The 23,967-nt window shown below is 53.2% G+C and overlaps 1 protein-coding gene across 1 annotated transcript; it reads left to right on the top strand.

Moving 5' to 3' along the window:
- The first annotated feature begins 2,558 nt into the window (after positions 1-2,558).
- On the top strand, positions 2,559-3,189 carry PPY (pancreatic polypeptide). Its single transcript, XM_068531482.1, has 3 exons — positions 2,559-2,749; positions 2,936-3,007; positions 3,165-3,189. The coding sequence occupies exons 1-3, from the start codon at positions 2,559-2,561 to the stop codon at positions 3,187-3,189; spliced, it is 288 nt and encodes a 95-aa protein (XP_068387583.1).
- The last annotated feature ends 20,778 nt before the right edge of the window (positions 3,190-23,967 follow it).

Genomic DNA, 23,967 nt, shown 5'->3' with positions numbered 1-23,967 from the left:
TGACAAAGCTATGTCCCCTCTGTGACAGGACAAAACTATAGATGGCCCAGCACTTGAGTCAATCCGCAGGTCTACCATCTGTCTGCAGGGGCTGGGAGCTGACCAGGGTGGTGGCCAGAACCCGTCCCACAGCACTACAGTCCTGTGGGAGACCAGACCTGTTGAACTAGGGTTGGAGCCTGTCGCCCTCTGGTGGCAGCCTGCAGCCTCTGCTGGCTTCACCAGAGGCCCTCCTGGGACCAGCCACTAATTCACCCTTGTTTTACCAAGCGGGATCCCGAGGCCCAGAGAAGGGCCAGGGCTAGCGGAGACAGAACGACCTCCATATTTGCTTTGCAGAATGTAAGTTGTTGTTGGGTGAAGCATTATTGTTCTTCTTGTTGCCAGAAATCAGAATTGAGAGGAACAAGGCAGAAAACTGGTGTTTCCTGAGGCTTCCTTAATCCTCATTATCTTGAGGAAAAGCAAAGCTCAGATCTCTGCAGCATCACCTCCAGTCCTCACCCCCACCCCGGCCCCCCGCAACAAACCCTCTCCTGACACACTCTTTTGGTGTCCTGATCTGGGAGCAGAACCTCAGGGGTGAGAAGTCCTTTGCTCCCTACTCAGGCTTCATTGAATTATTCAGACAGTCACTTATGCTCCTTGGCCTGAGCAGGGGAGGGGCCGGGGGCTGGGGAAGGGACACTGAACAGGGGAGGCTCAGAGGCTCCTGGGGGCGGGGTGGGGGGGGACTGCTGGTGCTGGTGGGGTTGGGAATCTAAGCCAGAACTTGAGTCCTGGACAGCTGTGTGATCTTGGGCTAGTGTCTTCACCTCTGTGAGCCTCACGTTTCTCAGCCAAAAAGCAGGAAATTATAGCAATATTTTAACAGCTCTACTTAGAAGAGTCCAGATTTTGGAGTTAGACTTTGTTTCAAACCCTGTATCTCACACTGACTAGTTATGTGGCCTGAGGCTAGTTACTTAATGTCTCTGAGACTTAGTTTCTGAATCTGTAAAATGGGTTGTTGAAGGAACTCACTGAGGTGACTGAGCTGGGAACACTTTGGAAAATTCAAGGCTTTCCAAATGATGCTGGTTTTTATCACTTCCCTGGAATGGGGGTGCTGGGAAACGGCTACCAGATATTGGCACCCCCCTCCCCCGGGGCACATCAGTTCTCATTCTGCATCTTATACACCAGCCAGGGAGAGGGTTTCTCCCTGCCTGGGTCCCCACTCCTTTCCACATTCCCTGGTTACCTGAAGCATCTCCCCCGTTCCCATCTTGTTCTAATCACAAACTGGAAAGGAAGTCCTGAGTCTCCAGCCTTCATCCCTGGAGTCTCTGAGCCACAGCCTCAATCTTCTGCCCTGAGGGAATCTGTTTGAGGATTTGGGTTAATCCTTGGGAGGCAGGTGGGGCTGTTCCCAGGCCTGTAATCAGAACCTTCCAGTTATCCTGACGTCCCAGAACCCCGTCCTTCTTGAAGTAAGCCTGCTCTGGTGCCCGAAGGCAGAGGGGGGCCTACAGGAGACTGATTGTGGTCCATAACTTTTACCCGTTATGCTGCTAGTGTGGCACCCATAACACTTCCCTGTTCCCCTCCTGTACCTGGCCCTAGCGCTGTCGCTGTGGGCACCCGGGAGACGGTGGGAGGAGGGAGTGAGGGCTGGGGAGTGAGAGAGGCTGACAGGAGGCGGGGACTCTGGGGGGCTGAGGACTATAAAAGGGCCATGGCCAAGGGCAGGGGGATCCATCCGGCCTGAGGCAGGCACCCACTTGGTCCAGCGCCCTCAGGATTCAGGGTAAGTGGGCTCAGCCTGCCCTGAGCTCCGGGGGTCAGGGGGCTCGGAGGGGCTTGGGCTGGGATGTGGGGAAGGAGCCGGTGCCTTGCAGGTCTGGGGGCCTCCGGAGGCCTGAGGTCCTACATGGGTCCGGCTCTACATCTGGACAAATCCAGCACCCTGGAAGAGCAGCCTGCTGTTGACTAGAAGAGTGCAAACGTGTGGGGGGCAGGGGATGGTGGCCGTGAACACAAATCCACGCGTGTGGCCGGCCTCTTGCTCACAGTGACAGGGGCTGTGGTGTCCTCTCCAGGACCCGCATCAGCATGTCTACCCCTGGCGGGGAGGCTGGGGAGGGTGGGAGGGCAGCACACCAACAGGCAATGGATTCCTGTCCTTTGGTTCACAAGTTCATTCTGTGTGCCCCCAACCTGCAGGGGAGCGGGCGTGCCCTTACTTCCCAGCAGCCCCTCCCCTCCAACTCCCACTCCGCACCTGCCTCTTCAGAGCCATCAGGCCCTGGATGTCATGAGTCCTGTGTCTCCTGCCCCACAGCCCCACCTTCTCTGCTACACTTTTCTGCTTTGCCCGGGCCCTGGCTAAGCTCCGCCTGCTGCGCTGCTCCTGAGAGGGGCTGTCGTGCTCTCCAGGGCAGGGTCTAGGAGGAGGGGTGGTCAGGTCCGAGTAGCCCTTTGCTCTTCGTCCCAGGCTTGGAGACATGGGTGATGGGCCAGGGGGCTGGGCAGGTGGGCTGCGTGCTGTCTCTATCTCCCTGCTCCTTGCTCCTCAGATGGCCGCCGCTCGCCGCTGCCTCTTCCTGCTGCTCCTGTCCACGGGCGTGGTTCTGTTGCTGCAGCCACCACTGGGTGCCCGGGGGGCACCGCTGGAGCCAGTATACCCGGGGGACAATGCCACACCGGAGCAGATGGCCCAGTACGCAGCTGAGCTCCGCAGATACATCAACATGTTGACCAGGCCCAGGTGTGTGCGAGAGAGGGAGAGAGACCCCAGCCCTAGACCCTTTCATCCTCTTGGGAAAGAAGAGCATCTCTACTGATCTGGCCTGGGCCCATGTGCCCCGGGCGGGATGGTGCCCAGGGGTAGGCATGAGGCAGGTGAGCTGGCACCTCGGCACAGCGCTGACCCCAGCTACCTCTCCCTTCCCAGGTATGGGAAAAGAGACCAAGAAGGCTCGCTGGACTTCTCGGAGTGTGGATCCCCCAACGCAGCTGCCCCCAGGTGGGCTTGGTTCCCTGCCCTGTGTGTCCAGATGCCTGGGGCGGAAACGGGGGTGTGTGTCGGGGACGGGAGAACAGGGGCCTAGGGCTGGCCTGAGGGCTCCCAAGGGCACGAGGACTACCCACTCATGCTGCCATGTTCTGCCCTCTCCTTACAGGCAGCTCAGCCCAATGGACTCGTAAAGCCACCTCCTGCACCTCTGACTCCAGGGCAGTGCCGGCCCAGCTCTCCCTTCTGCACCCTTGGCTCTGGCCGCAGCTTGCTCCCTGCTCCCACGCAGGCTAAATAAAGCACATCAAAGTCATAGCCTCATTCTCTCTGTGTCTCTGTGGACCCCAGGTCGGGGCAGGAGCAGGCCCAATGCACAGGAAGAAAGGGGGAGGCCAGGGGGAGGAGAAGGGAAACAAGGGTGTTAGGAATGATCCAGAACGTCTGTAGGGTCATCAGAGCCATCCAGCTCATCCTCTCCACTTCACAGAGGGGCAAATTGTGGCCCAAGAGGAGGCAGGGACTCCCCCAAGTTCATTCAGCAAGTCAGTGAAGCTTGAATCGTCCCATTTCAGCATCTCTAGACCCTCCTGATCATTGGCTTGATGGCAGCCCTGCCCCCAAATGCACCCCCATCAATGCTTTCCTATAGCCTAGGCAGTAGGTGAAGCGCTCATTTATACTAAAGTGTCCTTGGCATGGGGGAGGGCGCGACAGCCCAGCCCAGAGGAATGACTGGGGTTAAGACAGTCACCGGTTACACCTGTGGCATCGGAGCTGCCCTCCTCTGGGCAGTCAGAGGTGTGTCACTGTGCGTGTTCGGTTGAAGGGTGGCTCCTCAAGGCACGGTGCCCAGCAGGTTGTTGGGAAAAGGAGCCCCTGTGTGCCAGGGGCATTTCACCTTCTCTGTGATGGGGCAGAAACTGTTATCCTCACTCTACAGAGGACGAAACCGAGGCTCAGAGAGGTCCAGCAGCTTGTCCAAGGCCCGGCAGCAGATGGCAATCTAATACAGGGATACAGCATTGGCTTTAGAGTCAGATGAACCTGGGTTAGAATCCAGGATGTGCCATGTTCCCTCTGTGTGATTCTGGGCCAGGACATAACCTCTCTGAGCCTCAGGTCCCTCATCTGTAAAATGGGAAAAGTGATGGGGTTGTAGTGAGCAGGACGTGAAATAATGCATGTGAAACATTTAGCATGGCCCTTAACCCAGAAAAGTGCTAGTGGACGGGAGCTTCTGCAGGGCAGACTTGCAGCCAACCAGCTGCTTCCATGAAGCACGGTGGACAGACGAGCAGAGGGATGACTAGTCTTCAAATATATGCAGCTCCAGCTTGTGGAATAGGGTTACGGTTAACGCCGTGCGGCTCCAGGAGGGGCTCCGGAAGGCAGGCTTTCCTTGACTGTAAGTTTCATCTTTGAAGAACCAGAAAACTGGAAAGGACTTGCCCTGAGAGGTAGTGAACTCCTGGACATAAGAGCTATTCAAGCAGTCGCAGGAGGGGAGGCCGCAGGAGGAATTCGGCCTTCCATGGAGGAGGTTGCATTGGCTGGGCGCTCCGGCCACCGCCAGGAGTCCGATCTGTGGATTGCACACTCCAGCTCTGGGAGGGTGAGGACCCGGATCCTGCCCAGGGAGGCCTGCCCTGACGAGGGGTCCCAGTGGCCCTTGCCAGCCCTCGCCCTTCTCAGGCATCCAGAATAGGTGGGGATGGGCTGGTGTGTCTGTGACTGGGAGGGAGTGACCTTGTCTCTCTCCTCTTTTCCTGGCCTGGGAGCACCTGTGGATGGGGGACGGTCATGGCAGGGGTGTGGGGAGAAGTGAGAGAATTCAAACCTTCTTGGTTCCTGGAATGGCTCCTCCTGCCTCCCCTACATGTCCTGCCTGACGAGATGGGGCTTGTGGGTTCGGTGGATGAGGGGGTCCACTTTTCTGGGCTCAGCACCTCACACTGACCCCATGGCAACGACACCACAATTGTGGTTCCCCTCAAGTCTTGGCTGTGTCTGGTGTGTGCAAACGACTTGAAAGTGGAACTAGGCCCTAAAAGGCAAAGGGCTGGAGAGGATGCCGCCACTGGGCAAGCACATGGCTCAGGCTGATTCTGACATCCAAGGGGGTGTCCGGGAGGGGGGCTGGTTTCAGCAGGAGAATAGAGCTTGAGTTTGGATGATGGAGCCTTAAGTCCCAGAATTTTCCCTGGCAGCTAAGGGGATGGGTTCTAGGTTGGGAGAGGTGTAGTTACTTCCCAGGAGCAGGAATCGGGACTCTGCTCAGGACATACCTGAGTGTGACAGTTGGATCAGGACGGGGCCCCTGCCCCTGCCCCTGCCCCCAGGGGAGACAGCTTCTCGGGGACAGGCCTGGCTGGGCGCCTGCCCTCTCCCTGCTCTGCTCACAGCCAGAGGGGCTGAGAGGTTCCCCGGGGGTGGGGCAAAGGCAGGACCTTAACGCTCTGCACACTGGGGGGCTGCTTGTTCCTGTGCCAACCCTGACCTCCCAGGCTGGCATCAAAGCTGCCCTGCTCAGGGCAGAAGCTTGCGGGGGGTGGTCTGGCTGAAGCTCCTCCTCTGAGGTTGCTGGGACCCACTTCTCTCACCTCTGCTCTCCCTCTTGTTTAGGGCCCCCCCGCCCCTCCCCCGCCCCTCCCCCGCAGTGGTGTAAGTGCCTGAGGTGGGGGAAGGTGGATGGGTCGCAGGGAGGAAGCAGGGAAGACCCCACAGCTGAGGTCTTTTTCCTCCTACTGTAGCGGCTCCAGGAACCCCTCTCCCGCCTCCAAGGGCAGGTCCCTTCTTGCCCAGGACCCACAGAAGCCAAGGAAGCAACAGAGATTCCGTTTCTCTTTATTGTTCTCACCGGGGCCGGGCTGGGCAGGAGTTGGGCCCCTCTCAGAATATAAAGAGGGTCGGTGGGCAGGGAGACTTGAGCTGGGCTTCTGGAAGTCAAAGCCCAGCCTGGAGAAGGAAGTCCCCGGGGCCCTGGATTCCCCCCAGCCCTCAGGGCTTCCTTTCGCTCCCGCCCAACCTGCCCCCAGTTCCGAGGCCCCTGACTGGTGCCAGCCGAGCCCAGGCTCTCCTACCTGGGGCCCCGGGAGGAGGCTGCTGGTCGGGGTTTCGCGGCGTCCCGGGGTGGCGGGTTCGTGGTGTTCTGTCGGGGGAGTTTCGTGGCGTTCGCTGATAGGGGTTTCGTAGCGTTTGCTGGTGGAGTATTCTTGGGGTTGTTCGCGTCATTAGAGTTCTTGGCGTTCTTGGACTTCACGCTGGGGAACACGTCTTTGCAGAGGTCATGCGGCTGCTCTGCGAGCCCGGTTCCGGGCTGCGATGCGCAGGGAGTGGGGTGGGGTAGGGTTGGGTAGCGGGGGCAGGTGGTGTCTGTTTCCTCCCCTCCCCCTCCCTTCCTCCCTGCCCACCTGCTGTTGAAGAGCTTCTCTATGTACTTGTTGAACTGGCCGAAGTTGGGCAGCCCACGGGCAGCCCTGGGCCTGAGACGCTGCGGCACTTGCACCTCCTCCCCCACGGCCCCGTCAGGCCTCAGCAGCAGCAGCAGCAACCGCAGACACAGCAGGCCGAATGCGCACGCGCAGCGCAGAGCCGACGTCTGGAGAGGGCGGGGCAGAAGCGGGAGGTCACGTGACGCCCAGACCTCCGACGCGTGGCGGGGTGGGCAAGCTGGGGCGCCCGGGCGCTCAGACCCAGGGACCCTCAGACTCTGGGACATAGACAGGTACACTACTGCCGTAAGGGACTTCCAGGTGCCCAGGCCGAATGGTGCACACCTGGCCGTGCACAGGGATGAGAACAAAGCACCAGGTAAACGGGGCGCCTGGCGATGGACTGGGGGGTCACACCCTGAGATGAACACACCAGGACGCCATAGAGCCATTGGTCAGCTCCCTGATCTCACTGACTTCCGTGACTCCTTCCTCACCCCACTCTGGCCTCTCCCGCCTCTTTGCTGTTCCTCAACAATGCCAGACATGCCGTTCACTCTGCCTGGAAGCCTTCTTCCTGATATACGTGTGACCAACTTCCTCGCCTCGCCTTCAGGAGTCAGCTCAAAATTCGCCTTCTAAATGGACCCTACTCTGACGCCCCTATTTAACGCTGCAACTCATCCCTTCATCTTGTTCTACTCCCCCCGCCCCCTCACCGCACCTTCCAACTTACTATATTCTATGCTTATTTTTTCTTGTCTTCATCCCCAGCAGTAACCCCTCCACCGCTCCACCAATGTAAGCACCATGACAGCTGGCCTCTTTGCCTGTTTTGTTCACTGATGTATCACAAGTACCTAGAACAGTGCCTGACATTTAGTAGGTGCTGAATACTACGTGTTAAATGAAGGACTAACACAGTTGCATACAGGAATGCTAGCCCAAGGATCCCCACACACACCCAGCCGTGCACAGAGAATTTCGTGCTGGCAACACACAGGCACACCCAGTGATTCACATACTTTGATGCCCATACACATGCTACATACCACCGGAGCCCCTGAGACCCTCAACCCTCTCTTGACCAGGAACGCCTCTCCTGCCCACCAGCCAAAGCAGGGACAGGAAACCCTGGCAGCTGTCCTGGCCATCAGACTGGCAGAGGGGGCTGCCCTGGCCTCATTCATGACCTTAATGGCCTGAGGAGGGGCACTTGGTGCCAGCCTCCATCCCAAGCTCCTGGAGAGCACAGCTGACAGGGACCACCTGACATTACCATGGTGCTGGGCAGGTGCAGAGCGACACGGCAAAAGGGTCTCTGGTCAGGACCTCCCAGACCCTTTATATTCCTCGGCATCCATGCCCCCTTTCCCTCTTAAGTCTCCATCTCCTCCTTCTCCTTCCCCTGTGTCATAACCTGGGAGTTGGGAACAGGGAGAGGGTGGGGGTTGAAGCACATGGGCTGCCAGCTGTGCTGACCAGGGCACAGTCCCTGCAGAGGCCCAGAGGCGTGGGTGGCAGAGGCAGAGGCACTGAGGAGTAGGGTAACTTTTTGCTTCAAGCCTACAGATCCTAGGGAGGAACTGTCTCTGGCGTTGAGAGGGGGCTGTGCTTTTCCCAGAGGCTATTTTCAGGGTTGGGAGGGGAGCTATGTTGAGAGACCAGGCGTTCCTTCCCATCCAGCTGGCTCCAGGGTGCCTCCTTTCCCTGCAGGGCTGCTGTGAGGCCTCAGAGCCCCTGCTCCTGGCTTCTAGGCCTCTGGCGTGGGGAGGGTGGGGGGATGAAGATGAGGTTTCTTCCTTCAGGACCGCAGATCTCACTGCTCATCCTGGGTATTTTCCCAGCCTGCCCTGCCACTCTGGAGCCCCTGATGGATGACCCGCAGAGCCCTCTGAAGGGTGGTGGTCTTGGCTGCCTGCTTGAGGGATGAACTCAGGCCTTGGGCTGCCTCAGGTCACAGAGTTTTGGCTGTGTGGCCTGTCAGGGCCCCTGTAACTGCTCAACATTACTGCTTTTCTGGGGTAAGGTTGTGAAATGTAGGCTGATGCTTTTTCATGCCCATCCCACTCCCAGAAGGGGCACAGTAGGAAGAGCAGGGGCTTCTGGGTAGGAATCCTGACTTCACTACTTCCTGGCTGTGTGACCTTGATTAAGGGACATTATCTCCCCTGAGTCTCCGCAGCCTTGTCTGTGCAATGGAGCTGGTTACACCTAGAGCACAGAGCTGTTGTGAGGATTGAGTCGGATGATGTAGCTGAAGCCCTTGGACAGCTCCCGGCACAAATAAGTGATTGGCGTGTGTGAGCCCCTCTACTCCCAGATGCGCTCTTTCCCCCCACCCCCATTCACACTTCTCCTTCAGGGGAAGGGTTGAGAAACTCAATGTCAATGTCACAGAAGTTTATGGGATGGCTCAGTAGCCAAGTGAGACCAGGACTACATTTCCATGGAGCCAAGAATCTGCAGAAAAAGCAATGAGATTCCTGTGATAAAATTCCATAGTACAAGGCAGGAGGAGAGATGTAGGGGCCAGTGTACCTCAAATCCCAACAAATAGGCTATTATTTATCCTACTTAGGCACAAGCCCAGCGCTGATGCCCCCATCCCCGAAAGAGCTCGAATATGTGTCCCTTGCAGCTTTGGCTGTGAGAACCCAGGCTGCCCTTACAAACCCCTGGGCTCCTCCTCCGGCGCCAAGGGCCCTCAGTCCCTCACTCTTCCGGGCTCAGTTCATTCCAGGAACCATCAGGTTCTGAGGGATGGTGCTCGGCTCCCCTCCTTCCCGGCCCAGAATAAGGGAAAATGCTCAATAGGGTGAGCAGGTTGCAGGAGGAGGCATAAAGGACTCAATATTATTATCAATAACAGTAGTTCGATGAATATAGAGTTATATATTGATAACTGATAATCATTGCAGTTGCTCAGTGCTGGGTACCAGGAGGAGCATTCTGTTGCAGCATCTGTAATATTGATGACCCACGCAGGCATTGTGAACTCCTTTTCATTTGAGGAAACAGGCTCAGAGAAGTTCTGAGACCTACCCTATTGGATCTGGAGAAACAGGCCCATTTTCTTGGAAAGCTACCCCCAGCCAGTTACATGCCTCTCTGTCCTTCAGGCCTCGGGCCATCTGCAGTCCTGAGTCCCCCTCCATCACCTCCCAGCCCCTTGGTCTATCAGCTGCTCCTAACTCAAGCAAGACTGCTGGCCAAGCTCTGCACCCCTCCCCCCTCCCAGTCTCCTTCCATCTGCTTGGCTCTGTTTCTCCCAGGGGCCTTTTCGAGTGAACTCTTCTCTGTTGCTCCAGTCAAGACACAGGCATCAGCATCAGACTGACCTGGGCTCCAAGCTTCCCATTGCTGCCTGCTGGCTGTGCATCCCTGGATAAGTCACTTTACTTCTCTGAGCACGGTGTCCTCAGCTATGGCGGGTACATTACAGCTAGGTCACAGGGTTATTGGGAGGCAAAACTGAGAGAAGGCTCCTTAGGCTTTCAGCCCCAAATCTGCCTTGAATTCTGTGAGTTGCCCCTGGACCCTTCAGAGAAATTCCCTCTTTTGCTTAAGCTGTCTTGAGTTGGACTTTTACTTGCTACCAAACCAAAGCGAATCGAAAAACCTTTGATTAATAAGCCTCCCATTACTTCCTGGATAAAGCCCAATCTTCTTAGCATGACATCTAAAGTCCTTCACAATTTGACCTCAGCCTACTTAAAAAAAATAACTTTAAAAACAACTTTATAGAAAAATTTAAACACAAAAATCCACCCATTTTAAGTGTACAGTTGGATGCGTTTTGACAAATATGTAATCAACCCCACAGTCGAGATACAGAACATTTTCATCACCCCAGCAAGTTCCCTCCTGCTCCTTTCCAGCTCATCTGGCCAGAACCAGGCATCCCCTCAGGCTGAGAATGTGGCCCAGGATGGAAGGTTCTGGAGGAAACAGTTGTCTGTGGTGACTTAGGAGAAAATGTAGCTATCGTGTTAAGAAATTAAGTAGGTTATATATTGAGCCCTCATTAGTAGAGTAAATATTAAAATGACAGGAATGCAAATAATATCATCTTAAATTGAGGCTGGGAAAAGAAATGCTGGTCTGGAAATTACTGGTATTTTGTCTTACAGGAAAAATGACAGTCAGCTTACTAATTCTCACTCTGGTCTGGCCCAGGGGAGGCCCCCCTCAATAAGAGTGCATAGAACAGATGGTGCAGCCCCTGTGGGAAACAGTCTGGCCGTTCCTCAAAATGCTAAACATAGAATTACCATATGAACCGGCAATTCCATTCCTAGGTGTGGGCTCAAAAGAAATGAAAAACTATGTCCACACATAGCAGTATTATCCATTATAACCAAAGAGTGGAAACAACCCAAGTATGTATCAACTGCTGGATGGATGAACAAAATATGGTACAGCCATGAAATGGAATGTTATTCAGCTATAACGGAATGTATGTAGTAAAGAACTTAACCTTGCAAAGTCGATTGTTGGTTGTCTAGGGCGGAGCGGGGTGGGGTGGGGGGATGGGAGGTGACTGCTAAAGGGCATGAAGTTTCTTTTGGGGGGGGGTGATAAAAATACTCTAAAATTGATCGTGGTTGGCAATTGCACAGCTCTGTGAATGTACCAGAAACTACTGAATTGTACAGAGTAAATGGGTGAATTTTATGGTATATGAATTATATCTCAATAAAACTTTTACCCCCAAAAAAAGAGTGTGAGTGGAATTGAAGCTCCTAGAAAGGGGACTTTGCTGTGTTCACTGGTGTGTCCCAGTGCCCGCAACCCCTCCAGGAGGACAGGTGCTCAATAAATATTGTGCAATAAATACGCCAAGTGACCCCTGTAACTGAAGCAGGGCCCTGAGGACTCCCAGTCTGGAATTTTCCAGACCACTCCCCTTTGCAAAAACAAAAGCTGTTGTTAGAGCATCTGTACCTCCACTCTGCTTTGGGACCCCGCCAAAAGGCTTAGCCAGATTGCGTTGAGGCCTGTGGCCTAAGAGTGAGGGCAAGACAAAGAGAGTGGGAGGGACATCAAGAAGATTGACCTACTGTGTCCCAGGCATGGGATCAGCCCCTCCAGCCTCCTGTGGGTTAACCCAAATACCCACATCATCAAAGAGATTCCTTGGGGCGAAAGATTTGAGTCTGAGTCTTTCAGATCCATGGGCTGTGAGGAGAGACCCAAGCCTGTCTCCTTTGGAAGGAGTCTCAGGCTTGGAGGAAAGGGTATTGGATGCTCCAACCAAGCTCAGACGGGAAGAACCAGGCTCAAGAATTGACTCCCCCCATTTCTCTCTGAGACTCCCTGATGCCTCCCCAGATGGCTTTGGCCCCATCTGGGAGGTGGCCTGACCTGCCCTCCCTCATCCCCCGGGAATGTGCAAGGAAGTGAAATTCACATCCTGATTTTTCATATTATGTTACTCAGGCAAGATAGTTAACATGTGTTCACTCAACTAATGCCAGGCATCTGTTCTCCTCCAGGCATTGGGCAGTGTCCATGGGACAGGGAGTGAGTAAGGCACTGTTCCCCCTGCTGGAGTTCAGTCTAGCACAAGAGCCAGATGTGGGCATCACCTGCCAGAAGACCCCGTAAACGCCGTCACAGCCACTTGAGCAGAACAAGATCCCCAGGAGTCCAGGGCAGGGCAGGGCAGGGAGGGGACCAGAGAGGCCTCATAGAAGAGGAATTGCCAGAATTGGGCCCCAGGGGGGATTTTGCTGGGCAGAGGAGCAGAAAACAGCTCATTCCAGACAGAAGGAACAGCACAAGCAAAGGCGAGGGGTGTGTGTGTGTGTGGGGGGGCGGATGTGAGGGTGCAAGACTATCCAGGAGGCCACTGGAGTGAAACAGGTAGAGGGTTAGACAGGTACAATGAGGCAGGAACAGCAGGAAATGTGGCTGAAGAAAGTGGATTGAAATGCAAACGACCAGAACAGGGGAAAGATAAACAAACTGTCATACATCTCACAAAGGAAGAGTACCCCTCAGCAAGAAAAGAGAACAAATGGCTGAGATGCCTAACAATACGGAGAAATGTCAAAAACATGATGCTGACTGAAAGAAGTCAGACACAAAAAGAACACACTGTTTGATGTCATTTATATGAATGGCAAAACTAAAATAAAATAGGCAAAACTAATCGATGGAGATCAGATCAGAGGGCAGCATCAAACTGCCACTGGCATTTTTCACAGAAATAGAACAAAAAATTTCACAATTTGTATGGAAACACAGGGGACCCCGAATGGCCAGAGCAATCTTGAGAAAGAGAAACGGAGCTGGAGGAGTCGGGCTCCCGGACTTCAGACTATACTGCAAAGCTACAATGGTCAAGACAGTATGGTACTGGCACAGAAACAGAGGTATAGATCAATGGAACAGGATGGAGAGCCCAGAGATAAACCCATGCACATATGGTCACCTTATCTTTGATAAAGGAGGCAAGAATGTACAATGGAGAAAAGACAGCCTCTTCAATAAGTGGTGCTGGGAAAACTGGACAGCTACATGTAGAAGAATGAAATTGGAACACTCCCTAACACCATACACAAAGGTGAACTCAGAATGGATTAAAGACCTAAATGTAAGGCCAGACACTGTCAAACTCTTGGAGGAAAACATAGGCAGAACACTCTATGACATAAATCACAGCAAGATCCTTTTTGACCCACCTCCTGGAGAAATGGAAATAAAAACAAAAATAAACAAATGGGACCTAATGAAACTTAGAAGCTCTTGCACAGCAAAGGAAACCATGGACAAGATGAAAAGACAACCCTCAGAGTGGGAGAAAATATTTGCAGATGAAGCAAGTGACAAGGGGTTGATCTCCAGAATTTACAGGCAGCTCATGCAGCTCAATGTCAAGGAAACAAACAACCCAATCCAGGAATGGCAGAGGACCTAGATAGACATTTCTCCAAGGAGTATATGTGGATTGCCAACAAGCACATGGGGGAATGCTCAACATCATTAACCGTTAGAGAGGTGCGAATCAAAACTACAGTGCGATGTCATCTCGCACCGGTCGGAATGGCCATCGTCAAGGAAGCTGCAGACAGTGAGTGCTGGAGAGGGTGTGGAGAAAAGGGAACCCTCATACACTGTTGGTGGGAATTTAAAAAAAAAAAATTTTTTTTTGAAGTTGATTTTTTCATGTTTAATGTGAAAATGAAGATCTCATGAAGTTTACATATCACAGTATTAGGCATTACTTAATATCAGTTTTGATAGCTATAGTTACATCATCTAAAAAAATTACATGACGATTGGTGGCACCTTATATGCTTTTCAAAACTGCAGTAAAACAGAAATAACGTGAATGCAAATACATATTGCCAAGGACCTACGGATCACACTCAAATGACTGGATGGCAAACTTTACATTTTAGCAAGATAAAAAGAAACTGCTAAATCTTTTTTTTCCCCTGTATTAAAATAATGAGTCTTAGATGACAAAGTAACAAGATCCAAGATACCTTAAATCAAAATACTTACGAAAAGTTCAATAATGTTTTAGAGCAAACAAAAAACAAAAAGGTGAGATTAAGGAGATCATTCGTATTCTAAATTTAATTTTTTCTGTTGGTTCTTAGTTACAAGCATTTCAAAGACTCTTTAAATAATACTTTTAAACTCCTAGTTAAAATAAAATGAGGCGAGGTAATATTTAATTAAAGCAACAAGTTATACCAGTTATGTCAAAATATCTTCCTGTTAATTTCAGAGATATTTTGTACTATTCAACAAGGAAGAAACTTGAACAATTATCTCAAGATAATGCTGCCTCATCAGCGGAGCAGTGGAGAGGTGCGGTCGTGCAAGGCTCCTGAGGCCTGTGCAGGGAGAGGAGGATGAGAAGGAACTGTTTTGACTGAAGTTTTGCTGGCAGGGAACTCCCTCCTGTCCTGTGATCCCCAGACCCAGGAGGAGAAGGAGGACAGCTCCTTTATCGTGGTATCACAAACTAACAAATGCCTAATGTGTCCCTTTCCCAGCTCCCCCCTCCAAATGGGGGTGCCTCTAAGAGGGATGTTAGCCTCACATCAGACCCAGGAGAAGCGGGAAGGAATTTGGCGTTGACTTAATAAAAGTGTCTGATGAATAGATAAATGACAAGGACCTACTCTATAGAGAACTATATTCAATATCTTGTAATAACCTATAATGGAAAAGAATATATATATAACTGAATCACTTTGCTGTACACCAGAAACTAACACAACCTTGTAAATCAACTGTACCTCGATTAAAGAAAAGAAAGAAAAAAATGTCTGATGAAACATTATATACATATATATACTTAAAATTCATAAAAAGAAACGTCTTTCATCATGAGGATGTTGATCAGCTGTTTTTTTTTTTTTAAATAATTTTAATTAATTAATTTTTATTTTTGGCTGTGTTGGGTCTTAGTTTCTGTGCGAGGGCTTTCTCTAGTTGCGGCAAGCGGGGGCCACTCTTCATCACGGTGCGCGGGCCTCTCACCATCGTGGCCTCTCTTGTTGAGGAGCACAGGCTCCAGACGCGCAGGCTCAGTAGTTGTGGCTCATGGGCTTAGTTGCTCCGCGGCATGTGGGATCTTCCCAGACCAGGGCCCGAACCCGTGTCCCCTGCATTGGCAGGTAGACTCTCAACCACTGCGCCACCAGGGAAGCCCCGATCAGCTGTTTTTGCATGTCCCTTTGTAAGGAGAGGACCGTCTCTCCCCTGAGTGAGGGGACGGAGCTGGCTCCTCTTGAGGGCATCAGCTCTGCCTCTGCTCTCAGATGCTGTGCCAGGGACAGCAAGGACCAGAGACCCTGGAGCCCCCAGCTGGGTGTGGCCAGGGGCCAGTCATGGACCTCTCTGGGCCTCCGTGTCCTCAGACACCAAATGGAAGCCCCCTTCACAGGGTGGGCACTAGAGAGCACAGATGGGGCCATCAGTTCTTGGCGGCCTCTTCTCTTCCCTTGGGTCTGGGGGCACATTCATCTGCTCTCCTCTGGGTTCCCTCAGCTCTTCCTGCTGCCCTGAGTCCATAGCTACCTTCCCATGTCCATAGCTACCTTCTCAGGCAAGAGGCCTTGGGGGTCGTCTCTGCATCCAGCTGCCCGGCAGTCCTCACCTGTCCACGCCCCAGCCCCAGTCTAATGACCAAGGGCCTCAGGCCACATCTCTTGCTGACGATCCCTTACATGCACCTATTGCCAGCCTTGGCTGTACGTTGGAATCCCCTGGGGAGCTTTTCAAACTTCTTTTGCGTGGCCCCGCCCCCAGAGCCTGCACCCGTGTTAACCAAGTACGCCCTTGACGGCAAGCGCTGCGCTAGGTGCTGGAGTTACAGCGGTTAATAAGATACATTCACCGTCTTCAAAGAACTTCACAGGTGTGGAAATAGGTATTTATTTAGTGGAATAATGAACATTTCAAGAAATACCTATCAAGAGGTTACCTCTTGGAAATCCCTGGCGGCAAGAAGAAGGTTTTTATCTCCTTTATGAGCAGAGCGGAAAGTGGTCTCCTGAGATACACAGATTGATGGTGTTGGAAGGGAATTTAGTTAACTAGTCCCTGTGCCCCAACCTCCCATTTTACAGATGAGGAAACCAAGGCCAAGCAGCTGAGTTTTCTGTGTGGGAGGAGGAAAGCGGTCTCCGAAAGCCAGAAGGCTCTTGCATTGTGGCATCCCCGCCAGGTGCTCTTGAGAGCTGCTAAGCTGTTCTCAATCCAGTATCTGATGCCAAGTGAATAAAAGATTTAGGGCGCATTAGTAAAAGTATTTTAATCAAGTCTAGATAAATTCAAGATTAGATTAAGCTGTGATGGATAACAGCTAAGGATTAGCAAGAAAGATTACAAATTGTTTCTAGGTATTTATTTCTTTTAAGGCTGATGATTATATGCATAATCTTTAAGTCAAATTTAAGTGTTATTTAAGTTCAGCTGTTTTTGTGAGTTATCATATTTTTGTAAGTTGAAGAATAATTGATGGAAAACTAAGGAAATCTCTTTACTAACCAAACCTACTAAGCCTGGCTCTGCCACTAGCTTGTTGGGTGATCCTGGGCAAGTCATTGAACTTCTCTGGCTTTCAGTTTCTTCATTTATAAAACGAAGCTAATAATAGTAGCTATGAAGTGAGGTGCAGCATGTATAGCGGAGCCTGAGGCCAGATGACCTGGGGTCAAATCCCAACTCTACCACTTAGCATAATGCCTTTGGGTAAATTGCTTAACCTCTCTGCACTCAGTTTCTTCATCTGTAAAATGAGGTGATAGTATTCCCCACCTCAGCATGTAATTATGAGGATCAAAGAAATTAATACACGTGAAGAGACTGAAGTGTGCCTGGCAGTGTGCTTACAAATGGTGGCTCTGGTGGGGGTGATATTTAGAGCTCAGAGCATCAGCCCACAATTGTAAGATAAAAATTTAAACTATGAGCAAGCTCTCTGAAAATCGAAGAATGCAGATCTAACCAGTGGGGAGAACTGTGACTAAGCAGATGCTCTAGACTCAGGGGAAAGAAAAGATCTCCTTCATTTCTCCTAACCCCCGCCTCCTTTCACTCCTTCATCTTTGACCCTGCCCCATTCCTGCCCTGTCCAGGGTCTATAGGGGCACTCCAAGGCGCAGTTGGCTTGTGGGAGTCTCCAGCAATGGATACTGGGTTTTTGGGTTGGCTAGCAGGACTTCCTCCCACTCCTAGGGTCTGCACTGCCTTTTGTGAGCTCGTCCCCACTCTAGTGATGGGCTACTTATTCCTGGCCCCCTTACATGGTGCCCACAGCAAAGCCCTTGGCACCTTGGTTGGGCACTGGAGGAAGAGGATAAGAGAGGTGGGTGGCACAGATAGCGCTGGGCAAGATGCCACTAATGGGTGTGTGGGCAGCAGGAAGAGGACACGCTTTCTGTACCAGATACCTGGGGCTTCAGAAGCCCTGGGGTGGACCACCGCCTTCCCCAGGAAGACTTGAGGCCAGTTATGGGTACATCAGACAGCCAGAGACAGAGACTAACCACCCACTGCCCAGCTGGCACCTAGTGAGAGCCTACTCAGACCTACTCCCAGGAAGGAACCACATATACGGGGCACTTTCTGTGTGCCCGGCACTGTGGCAGCCACTCTATGTCCTCTCCCAGGACGGAGGCTGTTATCCCTATTGTGCAGATGAGGAAATTGAGGCTCAGAGATGTTATGTAACTGGCCTAGGACACGTACACCACGTGGCGGAGCCAGGATGTCAGCACAGAACTGTCTAGTTCCAGAACATCCCACCCCATGGGGCTGTGGCAGAGTAAAGCAAGGAGGCAGAGCAAAGTACGAGTGTTGGGCCAGGGGTGGGGAGAGGGGAGGAGGGCCAGGAGGCTGCTTTCGGGAGAGGTTTTGCTCCTCCAGGCCAGCAGTCTAACGTGGGTGCAGGGCAGGTTGGTGTGTGTCTGGTGGTGGTGGTGGTGGTTGTGATGGTGGAGGGCGTTTCAGGCTGTCTTGAGGTTGTGACGGGAGCAAGGGGCCAGGACACTTGGTCCTCCAGGGAGGGTTTGGTTTGGTCCTGGTGAGGAGGCAAAGCTACCTGTCTAGATGCCCTGTTGAGGCTGGGATTGAAGAGAGGGTAGGGGCGCAGCTTTTTCTTTAGAAATTTGGTTTCCAAAGTGGGGAATGCACCTAGGGGTGCATCAGATGATCCTTTAGGGTGTGGTAAGAAAATATTGGAACTTCTATTCATAGTTTAAAAAATAATCATGAAAATTTTTTGGTGCATGAATGATTTTTATAAGCATATTAGTTCAATCGCATAAATATAATACATAAACATAAATATACATACAGTGACGGTTCCAAACTTTATTTATTTATTTTTTTTACTGAGGGCTACAGCCAATAGAAAAGACTTCCAGAACAAGACTGGCGAGTTGTAGGGGTCGGGGAAAGAGATCGGAGTGGGTGGGTGTAGAAACAGAGGCTCGGGATAGCTGTTGGCGGCCCCTGCTGGTCATCTCCGGAAGTGCAACATCACTCAGTACAACGCCTTTCAGAACACCCGCTCCGAGTTTTCTTTCTTTCTGTGCCTTGAATCCCAAAGCCTTGGAATGAATATCCACCAGAGGAAAACCTTGATTTTAGGGGAAGCAGAGACACTGCCTGCACCATTGTGACCTCTGGGGCGGGGACAGGGAGGAAGACAGCTAAATACAGACCCCAGAGGGAGAGGACTCATTCCCCTCACTCCCCCCCCCACCTCCCCCACTCCCCCTTACTCCCCCCACTCCCCCATCCCGCCGCCAGAGGGGCAGCCCCTAACTGCCATGGGATGCCTTGTGGACCCCTCAAACCTGCTTCCCGCCCCAGCAACTCTATTTCCCACTAGTAGCACCCTCATTCCTTTGGGGCCCTGCTTAGAACACTTACTACACCTCTGTTATGACATTCAGTTATACCGCCAGAAAGTGATTTTTGTGTCTGACACCACCCCTCCCCAACCTCCAATTTCAGGAATCACTGATGCTGGCGCTGAAGCTGGTATCTGACTCACTATCACTGAAGTTGGCACCCTATCTGGAACAGAATAAGAGCATCCTACTCTGTATCAGGAAATGTTTCTCCCCTCTCTGTAACCTCATGGGGCTGTTGTGAGAATCGAACAATATATCAATTGTAAGATTCTGAACAGATGTGAGGAGCTGGCATTCTATAAGGCCCTTATAAGAGAGATGCTTGTTGACTGACTAATGGGGGGAGGCAGCTTGTAAGGGTAACGAATTGGGCTCCACCTTCCTAGAGGGCCAAAATCTGGGATCCCACCTTGTCCTGTTGATCTTGAGTGAAACTGAAAGTTTGCTGTGTGTTGCTATGGGGTAATAGTCACGTGACTGAGAAGAAGTAATTAATATTTTGGAGAGATTCAAGATCCTTCCACTTCCCAACCAAACGCAAATAGCCAAGTGATTCACTGCCCAGAGGTGGACAGGTGAGAGTGGAGAGTAGCCTTCATAATGGGAAAGGGACTTCCTCCTGAATTGAATTAGGAGGATCTTCTGGCTTGAAGGCAGAAGAGAGGGCTGGAAGCATCGTGCTCCAGCAAGCTCTTTGGTTGGAGACGGAAGCCTGCAATTCCAGTCCCCGCCATCTGGGGTCGCTAACCAACGTTCTTCTCCTTCCTCAGTAACAAGGGCAGAGAGCACTGAAAAACATTAGGGTTTTCAGTCGAGTTTGGCCTGGTTCTGTGGCTCTTGCCTTTACCTATACTCAAACCTATGCTCTCCGGAGCTCAGGGGCGAGCTGAGTCTCCTGTACCCGGGGATCAGTCCCATTCTTCCAGGATGGATTTCCAAGTCAAACCCACTTCTGAGATTTCCAAGCAAGTTTCCAGGATGCAGTTCATTTCTGATCTTAGGAGCCCTGCATGTTCTAGAGGGCAGCTGGAGTGGTTGGGGGATACCGCGGCCAGAGTAGTGCCGTGGCTGGCCCGGAACGCTCCGCGCACTTAGCGAAGGGTGGTCTTGGGGCTGAGCCTCCAGTATTCCAAGGCCAGAACTAAGTGCAGGTCTAGGGTGGAGCCAGAAGCCGAGCGAAGGCGGGCAACTGGGTTTAAGTGTTTCTTTATTTCTTGAGATGGCACTCTGAGGAAAGGTTACCTCGTTCTGTATTCCGTAGACAGAGGTGTGGACCAGCTCTCCGGTCCAGGCTTGAAATAGGGTCTCGACTTTCCCCCCCCCCCCTTTTTTTTTTGCAAATTCGCCTAGAGGATCTGGGATCCAGGTAGCCACCACTGAATCCTTAAAAGTTGCCCCTGAGCCCGAGGCCCTACGGGGGTGCGTCTCTTGCTCTTTGGGGGCTTCCCTAAACTCCTCCTGCTCCCTTATCCAGTTGGGAAGCAGGATAATGAGGAAAGGTGAGGCACGCTTGGAACTGGAACGCGAGTCTAAGCTGAGAGAAGGGGGCGGGTAATCTTTCACCAACGCCCTTTTAAGGGATCGCTGGGCGCCGAGGGACTAGTGGGTACAGGTCCCAGTCCTTGCTTCCCCGAGTAGGAAGCAAGCTGGGGAGGAGGGTGGATCCTGGGCTGTGCAGTGTCTCCCAAACCACCACCTCCCGGCCTACCCACTAGCTGCTCGGAAAGGCTACTTTCCTCGGGGTGGTCCCGCGGCATCCGTATCCCCCTCCCCTCCTCTCTCGGTCTCCGCCCCTTCGCGCAGAGGAGGCCTCGCCGCTTTAAGACCGGGGGTTGCGATTGACAAGCAATAAACGCGGAGCGCCGGGCTGCGCTGGAGCAACCACGAGCTAGGGGCCTCTCGGGGCGCAGGTAGGCGGCCCCCAGCCCCCGAGCCAGCACCCACCCGAGGGCCCTCTTCGTCCTGGCACGGCACTTGGGGCCCTTTCTCTGCGTCCCACCTCCCCTGGCCTCTTCCCTCAGGCCAGTCCCCTCCCTCTCAGCCTCCCGCCCCCACCCCCCTTTCTCGGGTGCTCCTAGAGAGAGACCAAACCCCGCTGCCCATTGACGCTGGCCCCCGCCCCCGCAGCGAGGGCTCCTAAGTGACGTCAGGCACAGAGCTGGTGAGCTGTGAGGGGCCCGGGCGTCCGGTCGGCTTCTCTGGGGGCTGTGCGGATTCTGGGGACTTCGGAGCCAGGCATTACGTAAGAACCGCGCTGTTAACTCTTCCGGGGGTGGGGGCGCAAGACAGAGGTTGCGTTGGTCCCCTTGGCTCCCCCGCCACCTTGGGAGGCCAGCACCTTAATCTTTCCTGGGAGGGGGTCCTGGGAAGGGGGTGTGATGCTTCTTCGCTTCCCAGGTTGTAGAGGGGGCGGGTCTGGGTCGGGGGCCAAGGCTAGGATCTGGAGACCTGGGAAGGGATCGGTGCCAGGAGCGAGGAGCCAGGGCCAGAAAGTTAGGTCAACTAAGGGGGGGGGGGCAGTGAGGACGGGGTGGGGGTGGGGGCGCAGCCATTCAGTGACCTCATCCCCTAGTCTCTGGCGGGCGAGCAAGCAAAGAGCCTTCTTTGATGGCTCGCAACACACCCCCCTCCTCCCAGGTCCTAGCGCCCAGCGTTTTCGGGCTGGGCTCTTGGAGCGGGAGGGGGGCGCTCTGACAGTCGGTGCTTGCAGACCCGTCCGGCCACAAGACCCAGTCTGTCTACCCCTCCCCACGACCTGTCGGTCTTCAAAGTGCCTTTGTCAGACCTTTCTCCTCTACATCTCTTTGTACGGGTATTGACGGAGCTTGGAGGAAACCTCCCCCTTTCTCGGTGGGCCCACATCATCTACCGACCCTGGGTAGTGTGGATAGCCTGGACGTAGGGGTGAGAGGGCGCCTGGGCCCAAGGTTTTGGAAACTGAGTTGCGGGTTCCCAGATGCCTGGGCTCCGGACCTTGGCTCAGAGCCAGGCTGGCTTGCCTGGCACTGCTGTTCTCCTGTGGGCACAGCCGGGCCCCGCCCTCTCGGAGGCTTGGGTGGGGGTAGGGCAGAACTAGCCGATGCCGTGGGAACCGACTCCCCAGAGGGAAAACCCAGGCAGGCTAGGCAAGACTTCTGGGGACAGGATCCTCCCTGCCTCTCCCCACCTTCCACCCTCTGGGGAAGGAGGACATCTGGAGTTCTCTTTGCCAGCAACTGTCAGGGAGATTAGCGTCAGCCAGGAGAGGGCTGCAGGTTCCAGGTCCTTGGGACCTGGGAGGGGGCAGGAATGGAGCCCTCCTCGATACTGTCTAGGAATAGGACAGCAGGGTTTGGCGCCCTGCGCACTAGCTGGTACAGTGGATCCTGGGCATTGCTCCCAGCCTGGGTGCTAGCCTGACAGGGGGTGCCCTTCCTCTCCCTGAAAGCTCCTTTCTTCCTTGTTCTCAGGGGCAGATCCAGGAGGAAGGGGAGCCATCCTTCCACTTTTGTAATTTCTGCTACTTGAGCTCAGATGACCAGCTCAGGCCTGGGAAGGTGATAGGAGGAGAGAAGATTTTATTAAAATCAGGTAGTGGTCCCTCTAGGGACCTTTTGGTGGGGGAGGTGAAGTTGTGGCTCCCCCCACCCCCAGGGCCCAGTAGCATTCAGTCCTAAAGTGGGCACTGCCAGCTGCTTCCCTGCACTCCCCCACCCCTGCTGTGAGCCACCGCCTCCTGTTGTCAAGGCAACCAGGAATTAGGGTTTTCTCCAGCAGCACAGGCCCAGGAAGGCAAAGTGAGGAAGAATGGTGGGTTACCCACCTGCACCCTCCCCTGGATAATGAGGGATCCAACCCCAGCTTGGGGAGGACCTGGGATGGGAACTGGGTCTGTAAACTCCATGGCTGGTTCTGCCCAGAGCCCCTGCTCTCCTTGTCCCAGCTCCGGCTAAGAAGGGGCAGGGGGAGAAAGAGGAAGCAACAGAGGCCTTGGGGATGTATGACATCATTTCTGTCAGACAGATGGACAAACGTTTGTGGAGCATTTACACTGCGCTAGGTCTAGGATCCAGAGGCAAAATAAAACTGATGTGGTTCTTGACCCATGGAGCTTAAAGTCAGGGAACACCCATCTTTCCTGCTTTTGACTCAAACTGGACTTTTTCCCACCCTTTCTCTCTCTCTCAAAAAAAAAAAAAAAAGACAGATGGTAGGCAGAAACAATTTTTTTTGAGTCATAAAACCTGGGTTTTCATTGTAGCTCTCTTTATTAGCTTTGTGACCTTGGGCAAATCAGCTAACCTCTGATCCTCTGTCTCCTCCTCCTTGGAGAAATGGGCATGTAATATCTGCTCTTCCTGCCTCCCAGGACTGTGAGATCATTTAGTGTCAGGGCAATGCACTCTCCCCTACCTCGTTGGGTGATCCTGAGGGGGAGGCCCTTCCTAAATCCTTCCCCATTGCTTTGCCCTTGTGCCCTCTCAACCTCCTCTCTCCCTTCCTCCAGGAGAGCCATTTCAGAGCCCTTGCTGATTTCACCATGCCAGTTGCTGCCACCAACTCTGAGTCTGGTAAGAAGGGAGTGGGGATGTCAGTTTATATCAGTGGTTCAGAGGGTGCCAGGCAGGGTGGGGGCAGCAGTCAGGCACTCCCACAGCTCCCCGTAGGAACAAACTGCCCCCTGCCGTGGCTGCTCCACCCAGCTGCTCAGCCATTTCTTAGGCAACTTCTATCACCCTGCTGCACCTGCCCCAGGGTGGGGCTGGAGACACAGCACAACTCACCTCCCTGGAGGCCAGGGGAATGCATGCTCTGGAGAAGTCCATGGTGCAGTGCCCACCAGATGGGTAGAGTGAACTGTCACGTGCTAAGATGGGAGTGTGTGTGTGCTGGGGCACAGGAAGCTGTGCGTGGAGAATGCCAGGTCAGGAAGCCTCGACTTAGTTCTATAGGAGGTTTTAGGGCAAGGGTGTGGGTCACCCAGACAAGCTAGGAAGCCTCAGGAACAAGATGCTTAAATTCTTGGAGCCTGCGTCTCTTCTTCTGTAAAGAGGTGGAAAGGCTATGACAGAGAAAGCACATTACCATTAAGAATATTCACAATTATTATGCTGTGCTGCTGAGTTGTTACCTCATTAACACGTCACCCTGAGTCAATCACCTCCCT

Source organism: Eschrichtius robustus, chromosome 20 (assembly GCF_028021215.1).
Source record: "Eschrichtius robustus isolate mEscRob2 chromosome 20, mEscRob2.pri, whole genome shotgun sequence".
NCBI lineage: Eukaryota > Metazoa > Chordata > Mammalia > Artiodactyla > Eschrichtiidae > Eschrichtius > Eschrichtius robustus.
The sequence above is the reverse complement of the archived record's forward strand: the minus strand, read 5'-3'. Positions and strand labels throughout refer to the sequence as shown.